The sequence below is a fragment of the Psittacula echo genome, assembly GCF_963264785.1.
Source record: "Psittacula echo genome assembly, chromosome: 8".
Lineage (NCBI taxonomy): Eukaryota > Metazoa > Chordata > Aves > Psittaciformes > Psittacidae > Psittacula > Psittacula echo.
In genome coordinates, this window is record NC_137744.1 from 5,731,178 (window position 1) to 5,744,156 (window position 12,979).

At 37.7% G+C, this 12,979-nt stretch overlaps 1 protein-coding gene across 3 annotated transcripts in view; it reads right to left on the minus strand.

Annotated features, from left to right (window-relative positions):
- Nucleotides 1–12,979, minus strand: part of BRWD3 (bromodomain and WD repeat domain containing 3) — a 59,555-nt gene that overhangs the window by 20,633 nt on the left and 25,943 nt on the right. For all 3 annotated transcript variants that reach the window (XM_080624699.1, XM_080624700.1, XM_080624701.1), the window contains 12 exons: nucleotides 11,801–11,841; nucleotides 9,521–9,625; nucleotides 8,468–8,621; nucleotides 7,839–7,973; nucleotides 6,872–7,000; nucleotides 6,247–6,472; nucleotides 5,370–5,540; nucleotides 3,362–3,545; nucleotides 2,747–2,840; nucleotides 2,150–2,299; nucleotides 1,267–1,343; nucleotides 119–296 (listed from right to left, as the gene is read on the minus strand). In XM_080624699.1, the coding sequence (XP_080480825.1) occupies nucleotides 119–296; nucleotides 1,267–1,343; nucleotides 2,150–2,299; nucleotides 2,747–2,840; nucleotides 3,362–3,545; nucleotides 5,370–5,540; nucleotides 6,247–6,472; nucleotides 6,872–7,000; nucleotides 7,839–7,973; nucleotides 8,468–8,621; nucleotides 9,521–9,625; nucleotides 11,801–11,841 (1,644 nt within the window). The remainder of the gene's footprint in view (nucleotides 1–118; nucleotides 297–1,266; nucleotides 1,344–2,149; nucleotides 2,300–2,746; nucleotides 2,841–3,361; nucleotides 3,546–5,369; nucleotides 5,541–6,246; nucleotides 6,473–6,871; nucleotides 7,001–7,838; nucleotides 7,974–8,467; nucleotides 8,622–9,520; nucleotides 9,626–11,800; nucleotides 11,842–12,979) is intronic.

Consider the following 12,979-nt stretch of genomic DNA (forward strand, 5'->3'; position numbering starts at 1 on the left):
TGCAATACAAATGCATTGTAATTTTACTACAAAACCACCTTGGAGTAAATCTAACTGTAGTGAAAAGCATAAATTCATAAAGTAAAAAAGAAGACACTAAAACGTTAAAAATACTGACCTTTTTTCTAGGCTGTTTAAGTTTCCTTCGTTTTGGCTCCAGTTCTTTTGTTCCCTTCATATTTTCGTCTTCAGAACTACTACAGATTTTCCGAGCTGCCTGCCTGGTCTGTCTCTTTGGAGGCTGGAGATTAATTCCAGCATCTGCTGTCCAGTCAGAATACTCACTTGATGAATCACTGCAGATAATAAAAAGTTGTAAGAAAGAAAACAGCACTTCAGTTTTCACACAATAAAGTGAAAAGTCCAAACATTCAACCTGCTCTTCTGGTTGTGTGGAACAGATGTCAGGATTGGCACAAAATTTTATTCTCAGGTGAATTTATAGGAAACGAAAGTGCTCTCTAATTCGTGTATTTCATCGAATTATTTTATCTATTGCAAACTCACGGTAAAACTACAGTTATGGCTGATACCTATTTTCATACTAATTATCTCACTGATTCATAGACTGACTTCATGAGAACAGACTGCACAAAAAGCATGAAAAATTATAAAAGTAGAGCACATCTAAAAATACAATTCTGACTTCTTTACTATCCAAATAACATGTGCAGTATTTATATTAGCTCATAGCCATTCTAGCCATAAAAGCATAGCATTAAGAAAATAAAGAGACTGTAGAAACTGTACACAAATATATACTGACAACAGGAAAATTAGGAAATACTGAAGTATGAATAGATGATATGTATGCACTTCTGTCAGTATTTCTATTGTCAAACTAGCATTGTTTTTTTCAAGCAGTTCTTAATTAAAGACATTTTCTTACAAATGGTCTTTCAAAACTGTTTATGACTTCGAAAAAAACCCTCACAAAACAAAAAAACACATAATAAAATGTTTCATAAAGAACTGGGAAAAAAAGTCTTCAAATTAGGAAGTTTTCAGACTGGTTTTCTGTTTAAATACTGTTATTAAAACTTCCGCAATTACTTAGTCACTCAAACAGATAAAATCATTTGTCTGTTCACAGACCCCACAAATTTTGTTGGTTACCATTTTAAACTACCGAAGTGTACCAAACACTTTGCTTAGGCCAGTATAACAAATCTGTGCTGAGCTGTAGTTATGGTATCACAGTATCACCTGTCTTCTTTAATTTATGTAATAAAATAATGTTACCAGTTAAGAAAGCAGTAAAGATACCTGGAACTGCTTTCACTTTGCCATGCTGCCACAGGATCATCCATAGATGCATCACTTGTGCCAACAGTCTCATCTTCCTGTATGAAAAACAAAAGGATCCACTTTGAGGCCATGTTTAAAATGCATCATTTTTGTTTGCAAGCAAGTTATGCGAGTTGTCTCATTCAAGGAAAGATTTCTAATTAAGGACTGGCTTAGCTTTAAATAAGTCTACAATTTCTTTCTGTATATTAATTAGTATTATACTGTATGCTTATATAATTCCTATAGAAAGAGATGTGAATTTTAATGGTACTAGAACCATGAAATTAGCTCCTACTTATGTGTTTGATCAATAATGTTTAGTGACAAGTGACCAGCTTTATGGCTATTCCGTATGTTCAATGCATTTACAAAGTGACAATGTTCAGTCTGTTTTTATTTTGCTAGCTTCCTTAATGAGAACAAGTTATATTTAATCAGGTAGAGTTTAGGTTCTTCCTTTGCCAATATCAATGATTAATACCAATACTCAATCTCTTTCAACAGCAGTCTACAGATGCAGATGAATATGACCTAGAATATATGTGCTGTGTGAAATCCCAAAATAGAAAGTGATTTAACATAACCCAGTTAAATATACTTGAAAAATGTTTCAAGTTTCCAAGATTACCCAACCTGTTTTAAGCTCATTTTGAATACTGTGCTGGCATTTAGGTAAATGGTCCTTCAGTCTCCAAGATCAACATACTACAGTTACACCACAGATCCAAAAGACTCAATGACCTGAGTGTTTCTTCCTACATGGAGAAACCTGGAGCCTTAATGGCTCAGCACATTTGTTGTCAAGCCCTGATATTTGTGAACAGGGAACCTATTGAAAGAACTGTGTGGCGTGTCAGACCTCTGAGGAGCTGTCTGATTCTCCTCGTGCACAGGCATTTTGACTTGCGCCTTGCTGACTGTGTTCTATGGTGGAGCGTGTTTGGTAGGCATGCTGGCGCTTGCGTTGGTTTCTTCTCAAAGACCTTCCACTTCCTGGTTGGTAATCGTTCTTTCATGGGACAGAAGGAACGAAAGAAAAAGATTAGAGATTTCATAGTGAATTACACAGTTAAAAGATGTCTCATTAAGGTGACTATACGCTGAATGTCCATTTACAAAGGACAACTAGGAAATCTAGACCTAGAATTGAAAAGATATGTTTTACACACTTGTGTTTCATTTTAGTGGACGTGCAGGTGTTTTTTTTGTTCAATATCAATTGTACTTTTTAAAGTAGCAGTCCTTAGAAAGGAAGTTATGCAGATTTAACACTGCTATTTGCATATTAGAGTATAAAGGCAGACAAATTAGCTACAGAAGGAAGACAGAGAGTCAGAGATCTTCTACATAACTTAATAAAATTGGTTTGGGGTTTTTTGTTCGTCTTTTTCTTTTATTGCTCAGTGCTCAGAACTGCTTCACCTCCAGGTTTCCTCTTCTAGTGATTTAAACTCACCCGCTGTAAGGTGTGGGATGGCTTTCTCTTCTTTTCAACAGTATATAAACTAATTTCGATTTCACCTTTGGCAGCTCGACATTCTTCCTGGACCCTAATTATACATAGGAAACATCCTCTTTATTCAGTGAATCATCACATAACTTGAACCTCATTAATATACACATATTAAAATACTTCTGGTCCCCATGCTATTAGAAGTCTGTGCACAAATCCTCCTAGTAGTGTCCACACATTCTTCACTCCTCGAATCACATGTTCAAGAAGCAAACTTGTTAGTTGAGCATGCATAATTATTTAAGTAAATTGAAATGTATTATAAATATTTATAAGTTTGGGGTTTTTTTTTAAATAAGGCTTCAGAAAAATGTGGTATTTGAACTACTGAAGAAAGATTCAGTTGTGAAGAGAAGGAATTACTATTCTCAACTCTCCAGCAGAGGCTACCACTCCAATCCTAATATATGGATTTGAAAACAAAAAAACCCAACCAACCTACCCCCAAAAGCTAACATATTTCTAAAAGCTCATTTTAAACCTGATAACAGGTGTACAGAAGAACCACTAAAAATTATACAATTCAATCTTTTTTCTCTGTCTCACTTAGGATCTTACTTGCTGATGCCTGGAGGAAGCTCATTCACCACTACTCTCCTGCTCCATGCCATGAGATCTCTCTCAGTCGCCATTTGACTGCGGGGAGCGTTGTGATGCATTTGACGGACCCCTTCGATCTGACCGCTTCTCCGGAGACCAACGTTTGGTGGAGATGCAACATCCAAACCTGGACTTCGAAGAGCTAAGGAAGAAAAAGGTTTTCTTCACTTCTAGAAACCATGAATAAAATCTAGAATTTAAAGCTTAAGGACTGCACAAAGGTTCTTTTTTTGCAATAAACAACACTTATTCTATGTTAAGTGGCTTTGTCTTTTACTTCAGATTAACATTTTTGCGTATTGGCCTTGGGCTACTGGAGATGTATATACTACTGCAACATCACTGTGGCTTGCTGTATCTTAGAGATAGCTGAGGAAAGCAAAGATTATTATCTATGAGAAAAGTTTTAAAGACTTTTAAGTGACCTTCAAATCAAGGTCTTGTCAGCTGCTTTAAGGCTCTGAAATCATGAATCTTAAATTCTATGGTACGAGAAGAGATGAGGTTGACATCTGAGGTAAGACTGCTGCAAGGTTTAAGATTTCTGCTGGACCTCCATTTGTTCTGTATTTGTAATGCTTATCTACTGAGCCACAGGCACTGCTCCTGCTCCAGGCTTTATCAGGTAGCACAACACAGTTCTACATGCACAGGAGAAAACAGACACTTCAGGTACCAAAGCAAAACAGAAAGACTGATAATACCAGAATCACTGCCACCATTGCCTGTATTTGTCTCATCATTTGGGAATGCCTCAATATGACTTCCACATGCTTAAATATGGTTAACTACATGAATATATTGCATTCACAGGTTTGCAATACTATATAAAAATATTTGGCCATTTAAATATCAAGTACTTTATACATACTCTAATCAGCTTACACAAATGGGCAGTTCATGCAGCAAAGTCACTGGTCAAGTTCTAGAAACTAACTACTTTAATCTCTATACCACTCATATCTGGAAATTCCCTTTCACACAACTTCAGGGACATACAAATAAAATTGAGAGCTGGGATTGCACAACGCATCAACTGATCAGAAGACGCAGAAAAGAATTCTGGTGAGCTGAAGCTGGCATCTAGGCCACTTTCTTGATAACACCAATTTAGACCAAAGCAAAAGCGTAATTTCGGTACTTTTCACTAATATTTCTCCTATTCTTTTCTTGAATTTAAAGACAAGCAACTCCAAATCTAGCAATCCTAATGAGCTTTGTCAGGAAGTCTAATTCAAACGTGTAATCAGCTATTTAAGCTAGAACTAATTTATTAGCGGATGTAAATCTTCTAAAAGCTCAGGATGACTTGCAGCACAAGTCCACAGCATCTGCTCTCTTACATTAACTGCACTCAGTCAGCTGCTCACATCTGATTGAGTTTGCTTTAAATTTTTAATCACTTTGTATATTAAGAACAAAATCACAGTAGCAGAACACTTACCAGGAGAATAATCTCAAGCTTTCTAAGGAAACACTAAGAGCAGACATGTTTATTTTATAAACACTGATGCTCTGCCTTAGCATTTATGCTGCAACAGGAAGCCATTAGTCTGTCACAACATTTTATTCCATTGACATTCTCTAATTATATGCTGTTATCTTGTCATTATGCAGTTACAAAGTATCACCTCTGCAGTAACTAGCATCAAGACAATACAGTGAATTTTACATTTATTTTTTAGGAAAGATTTATAACAGGAATAATTACAGTTTAATAGTTCTAGGTAATCAGATACAGTTCAGTTAGACCATCGTGTGCCCTCAGCTGCACCTTAAACTTTTAATTCCTCTGCTAGCATCAGAGGAATGTGCAACTGCTCCACACAGGTTAATAACGTGTATAAGAACAGGACAGAAAAGCATTCTCAAAAACACAGTCTCAGAGCTTACATTAACATGCTTTGATTAGTACATTACTGTGCTTCAGGAAAAGAAATGATGGTAGCAACAGAATGACACTTACCTCCATTTACAGAGTGGGATCTATTGAGTGGAGGGCTTGGAAGAGTTTCTCCTTCGTTAATTAGTCTCAGATCTTGTTCCCTCTGTAGCTCTCTGATCATTCCATCAAGGATACTCTCATCCTGGTCATTAGTTTGCTGCCCAATGACTTGTTCAACTACTTCACCATCACCTTGACAAGAACAAAGCCACAAATGCTTATAAAATGATGAATTTCTGTTTTACTGAATACCATAGAAACAACCAAATGTAAAACTGTGCACAATTATTTGTCTGCTTTGCAAAACATCTGATCACCAGCTGGCCTTCTGCTCTCAATGCAGTAAATGGAAGCAAAGTTTAAAAGAGAAGTTACAGTAAAAACCTAAATTTACAGACTACACATAAAATATAAGCACAAACCCCTAGAAACTGCAGAAAGAAATTACGTTTCAGGAGGTAATAATGGAAGATCTCTTCTGGAGAGCAGCATTTTGAAAAACTTTGTATCGACAATAAAAAATAATAAAAAAATTAGCCCTTTTTAAAAATAGAAGTATTTTTTTCCATGTCTTTCTTAACTTTCTGCTTCTTTACTCACATACACAGTTACACTGAGGTTACTGGGACAATTTTTTTAAGCATGCTGCCATATTAATGGTAGAAGTTCATAGATTTTGGAATACCACAGCCTCCACGTCTCGCTTCCAGAGAGTTAATTCCATATAGTCCCTTTATGCCATACAGCCACCTTAAACCCTCTTCTACCTCTATACTGAATTTAAACCACTAGTTTCAGAAGACAACTGAAACAAACAAATCCTTACAGTACCATCCTAGTGAGCTGGTGCTCACTACAATGCAATCCATGTATTATGCACGAGTTTTATATGGCATACCATTAGCTACATATCCCAGCTGAGGAATAAGTTGTTCATCCTTGCAATTTTCCCTCCCTGGTACGAGCCGCTGGAATCTCGTGGGATGAGGATTTCCATCAACATCCACCAAGAATGGAGGAGGCATAAGATGTGGAGCCTGTTGAGTCTGTTCATCCAACACATAGTTATTTGCATCACGGATCAGTGGTCGGTAATCTGTATGGAAGAACATCTGATCTGGAATCTGCAAGAAAAGCAATTTAGTAAATAAACCAATGGCCATTTGCAGCTGTTTCGCTGTTTTAGAATGGCTTCCATACCCATAAACCACATTTAGTATCAGCAGAAGAAACGTTATGACAGAGAACAGATTCCTACCAGAAATGTGTTTTATTACCAAGGCCTGATGCAAAAATTCAATAGTAAAATATGCCAACAGAGGTGAACAGATAGAAGTTAATGCCTTGTTCCCCTATCTACATATTCTCTTGCCTAAATCTTTTTGGTTTAGGTAAACAGCAACTGCTACATGATCTAATTACTATTTTGTCAGGGGCAGGGTGATGGAATACGCTGTAACACAAATACTTCTAAGACAAAATCAGGTCAAGACACAGAAGAGTCTAAAATTCATTCAACCCACCTTTTCATAATATTTATTGCATCCAAAACCAAATAGTAGCAGATGTCCATGAGAGTCTGTGCAGGCAAAATGCTGTCCATCTGGTGAGAACTTGCAATCAAAAACAGCTCCATGGCCTTGTCCCTCAATCTGGATACAAGCACAAAGCATTCCTTTCACAATCATACAGTCTATATAAGAGCATTTTTGCAAAAATTTCACCTGTGCTCCAACAAATACTCAATCCTAACGCTGCTCTTTCTCACCTCGCTAAAAACTGATTCATACCTTTATTTTCCTCCACTTTAATTATTAAGCTAGACTGAACAATGCAGCAAAACCTTGCATTTTCCCTTCATCCTGAAATTCCAAGTACAACTTTTAATGTATGTTCTGAAACAACTACCTAGAAGTCTACATTTTATGTTAATGGAAGACATAGGGCAAGCCTGCACCAAAGATCTCAGACATGTATTGGCTTCATACAAGGAGGTTTCAAGGCCCACATGCCAGGAGGCAAGCGCAGGTCCTGAAGCAGTCCAACTGCATTTGCCCAGCACTGGAACCAAACCATCAAACCCAGCACAGGGCACATTAAGGTAAATGCAGCACAGAGCAACCCACACCACTTGCAGACCACGGCATTGTGCTACAACATAGGCTTACTGGGTTTCATTGCTCTGCCTAGGGAGTCACTATAAATTTTTGCATGGTATAACCATGCCTATACATGTGAATAATATTCAGATGTAACAGATCCCATGAAAGACTTGCTGTTATGCTTACAATATGCAAAAACATACTTTGGTATTGCTTAGTGAAGAGTACAGTTTTCTTTTTAATATGTAGGACTTTTCCCCTAATCCTGTTGCAACACCGGTCACAACAGGAATACAGTGAAATCTGCCTCAAAGTTTAACACAAATGTGGGAAAAAAACCCAACCAAAACAACAACGGAACAAACACCCCTCCTCTGACCATTCTTACCATGTTAAAGTAATTGCGAATTTTCGTTCCTTTGTCTATATCCCAAACAAAAATATTTCCATCATGACCTGCTGACAGTACAATCCTTTGGTCAAACGGATGGGCCTCTAGAACAAAAACTTCATCATCATGACCCTGCAATGAGAGCAAGGTGAAAAAGGAAGTAATATTTCTCCATGTAATATCTCCAAAAACTAGAGTATTTAATGTGAGGACATCTCAGTTCAGGTAGTCATCCATGACAGCTCAATTTACTGGATCTTAGAGCAGAACTGTACTTGACAGCAGCTTGCTGTCATCACGGCCCACTTTGTAAGTGCTTAGACTACCGCTCAGCCCAGCTGGGATGGAGAGGGACAGGGAGGAAGGAGAAATCAGCAGCAAGGACAGCTGAAGTCCACTAATCTGAGCATAAATGGTGGCCTTCAAAGTGCTCCCTTGCTAGCCAGAAACCACCAGGGTCTAGCAGCATTTTGGTCATCAGGTCCTTTCGCCATAATCAATAACCCTTCCAATAAGCATAAAACAACACACTTCTCGTCAGGGGGAATGACGATGCAGCTTATCCTCAAATCAATTTCAGAGTTGAACTATAGCCACTTGGGATGACCTGCTTGAATTTTACTCACAGATAAGCTATGAAGAAGCTGCCCTGTGGATGAGTTCCACACTTTGAGAAGGAAATTGTTGACCGCAGTGATGACAGTGGCATCGTATCTATCCCAAGCCACCATAGTAACCTTCAGTTTAGTCACTTTGTCCTCCCCAGATGCTACATTGTTTCTAAGGAAATCAATAATTTAAAGAAGAAATGAATCAGTAACTACAGAAACATATGATGGTGCTAATTCAGTTTGAAATTAGGGAGAGCATGGCTGCCCCCACTGTAACCACTGACTTACACAGAGGATGAAGGATGTCTTCTGCAGTGGTAAAAAACGGACACAGAAAATATTCAGAACCACTAAGATTTATAGAGTTCTATTTTTTAAAAAAGGACAAGTTTCTCTTCTGTTCTTCTTTAAGCAATTACCCTTCCTACCCCAATTCTTTCTTTCAAGCTATTCAGTTCTATTAAGGTTTTTCATACAAGACATTTTTCTTATCAGTCATCAATATGAGTATGCTGTATAATGAGCAAGAACCTGCTAAATAAACCCCAATCATTCTTTAAAAGATGGATTTCTCCATTTCTGCTTTTCATTACTGTGCATATTCAATTACAAGGCCGCTTACAGAAGTCATCTAAGGATCACAAAAACTCAAAATCCTCATTGAACCTGAGCACCAAATCACCATATCTCACCTCTTACTTGAAAACTTAAGGAAAAACACAATGTTCAGAAATATACTTCATTATATATATATTAGCCAACAACATATGATCAGTGAGGTTCTACTAAAACTTCTTTCTGTAAGATGAACTCTGTTTGACATTCTTACTTCAAATGTACAATACTAAGTATTCCCCCACCATTAGAGCAGGGAACTACCAATGTATGAATGATTTCTTTTGGATGCTAATTATCTGTGTAATTTTAACAGAAAGAGCCATGGCATTTCCAGTACACAAACCCCTGAAATTATCTCAACATAGAAGTAAATAGTTTTCAGTATAATGGAAGACTTTGTTTTGTGTGTAAACGTGGCTATGAAGCATGTTCTGTTTCAGTTTGTTTTACCCCGTCATTTTAGTAGCCATATCCAGGACCACACTCTTCCAATCTTGCTGCTGATAGTGCCATATTCTTGCTGTTCCATCTCTGCTTCCACTGACAAATCTTAAGCTATTGGGGGAAAAAAAAAGGTAATGAAATTCTGACTAAGGGAAAGTCACTGCTGCTTTTGGTCTATTACCCACATGCCCATCTTTGCATCTTATTTTCTCACTACTCAGTATGGAGTTTTCCATCCTCAGCAACAGTGTGGGCATGCTAAATCCTGTGGCAAGAATATTTAGGAGCTTGGCAGAGGACTGCCACTCACCTTAGGAAAGGTTGTACAAGCACTTACTTTTACATTTTTTGCAACAAACACGCATACATGCACACAAGTATATATATGTGTATGGATATATACATATATATACTTGGAACTGTATATTTCTGCATACATACTTGCCTTACTTTCTATATACCCACATACAGGCATGTTTAACAACTCAAAATATCCATGAACTCCTGCTACAGGAAACAGGCAACTACAAAAGGCTGGCAAGGCAAGAGCACACCCATTCGCACCAGCAGGGAAGCTAGAACATATTTCATCTTTTTTCAACACTTATTCTTTATATTGTTTGTGTATCTCTGATCTAGAGAATGTAATTAAAAGACAGCGAGGTTACAATTTTCATATCAGATATTGTATGGTACAAAAGAGTTTTTATCCCACATTAATTACATTTGGCTACAGCTAGCAGATGGCCTTGGAATGACTTCAATGTCGTAATTCATACGAGCTGCACATTCCCTTTTTAATGACATCAGCAACTCCCTTGAGCAGTTCACGGTGGCAGCAAAGAAAAAGAAACTGTGTGCCAGGAGTCTAGCATAAATTATAATACATTAACTTAGAGAGAGGGTGAAGACAGAGAAGGGAAATGCCTAAATTGAACACAAGTAGGTATCCCTGTCTCTCAAGTTTAATACAAGTATTTCCATTTTTAAACTCCTCCTTGTTTAAAGAATTCAAGCACTCAGCAAATGCATTTAACTGCCTCACAATGCTTTGGCCATCGATGTCACAGAAATCACTTTTGTTGAAAGATTTGGAAAAAGCTCCTCAAGTAACACATTTTCACAGAATGACCAACACCTTTAAAGCATCCTCCACTTGCACACAAAATTGCATGTAAAAGGCAAGCCTATTCAATTCTATTTTCATAAGTGATTGTTTCACCTTTCCACTTTCTTTGACCTGAATTTTTTTCATCACTGTGAAAAAGTGCTTAAAGACACTTGAGACAAGTTTCCTTTCATTTTTTACTTCTTTATGTTAAGGAAGCTATTACTTTTCCATTAAAAAACATCACTCTAGCATGCAATTTTCAGCACCTATGTGACCTCATTCCCTCCCCAAGAACTGTGCTCTCACATCGCTTGGAAGGAACTATTAGTACAATTGTAGTGGTACATTTCCACATAATTTACACACAAAGTTCTCCAAGCACAGCTGTAGTTCCACTGGCAAAGTTATAATTTTGCTTGGAAGGCTCCTGCTTGCACCATCCCTTAAAACTCCTGCCAAGCAAAATAAGGAATATGAGCAAAAGCTGGCATAAACCCATTTACATTAAGATGTTGATCACTAATTGAAGCTTGTCACACCACTCTCCTACACAGCTGTGTGGCAGGAGCTCAACACACAAACATGCCTATGAGCACCTTTATATATTTTATCATGAGCATCCTAACTTATCACAGTTTTAAAAACTGAAAGCTCTGCAGGTTGAAATGGTTTGCTTCATAAACAATAAGGATTACTGTTATCATCTAAACTAAGTAACTGGAAATCCAAATATTTGCCTAGAAATTCACGTATTTGCCAGACCACAGCTCCTTGCAGACTTACTTGTCTCACCATCTGTGTCTGTGTAACAGTTCTAACTTTTGCTTAGAACTACATTTATTATAATGCTCTTACTCCTGAAGTAACCCCTTCTGTACTTAGCAAGGCTACCTGTGAAGTAAGACACTTACACAGAAAGGATACAACATCCAAGTTCCGATTTGCTCTTTACAAAGCACAAGCAGCGCTACAGAACATTGCTGTTGTTACAGCAGAGGACAGCAGCCCCAAGCTTGTGGGCATGACACACATCTCGCAACATACTTTACATAGTTTGTCTAAGATTAATCAGACCCCATGTGCAGTCTTCCTGCTGCATCAAATTTTCTCTTAAGTGTCATTTGGAAAATTAAATACTATACTTCTCATGCCAAAATCCCAGGACAGCCACTCACCTGTCACCATTGTTACAAAACTGGACTGCAACCACTTTGTCCTAAAGAGGAGGGAGGAAGAAAAACAGTAGTAAGTGCCTTCTAAGCTGAAACACTCATCCAAATAGATCTTAATGATGAGCTTCTATTTAGCAAATTGCATCTTCCCATACATCTCCTACAACACACTATCGTGCAAATTCAAGAATGGAAAAGTCATAATTGCAGTTAAAGCTTCCCCAGATATATTGTGTTAAACACTGAAATAGAGAACTTCAGAGAGGTGATGGTTTCTTGTTGCTCCAGAAGTATCTCAGAGACAGAAATGATTTCTGACTCAGTCCCCCTGACACTCGGACATTCAGGAGGAAGAAGCTGCAGCAGCTCTACTCTTGGCTGAGCACAGTCTTCCTGCAGAGTGCCACAGGACCATACACACCCTGGGGTAAGCTCTGCACCTTTTAGGCTCCACAGAGTCAGCAGGAATAAGGAACTCCAGGAGCTCACAAGGTACCTATTAGATACAGCACTCAACAAAATGGAGAAAGAGTGACTTAAACAAATAAATGATCACAGCCTACCTTATGTCAGACTTAACATTAAAGCACATCAAAATACTTAATCAGAAAAATGCAAACCTTGGCTTTATTTCCATGTTTAAATGGAAATAAAAGGAACAAATGTTATGGCTTAGACATGGTTTTGTCTTCTTTCATTTTGCTCAATCCTTATTTTGGCTCAATGCACTTGCTATCTCCCACTCCCACTGACGTCAGAGAGCGGACTGTGGTATTAAGAAGGTAGATCTCAAAAACATTAAAGGAATTGCAGTTTCTTCCAAATGTGAACTGCTGAATACAGAAAACGTGTTCTCTTTTCTGAGCAAAATACTTGTTAGATTTGTTGGCTTGGAGCTCTGAGACTTAAATGTGAGATCTATAACTCCCACTGAAGTTCAGTGAATCAATTTAGACCTCAGCCTTAATCCATAAAATATTGTTAAAGTGGGCAGCTGGGTTATTAATGTTCAAAGATAAATGCTCCAAACTTCTCACAAGTGACAGCCCTATCAATGGTGCTATATGCTTCCCTTTCTGATATATTGTTTACCATGCACATAATAATGCAATCATCACCTGCTCTCATTAACAACCAAGAAACAAAGTAAGATTTGATGCTGGTTTAGTGATGCTTCTTTAT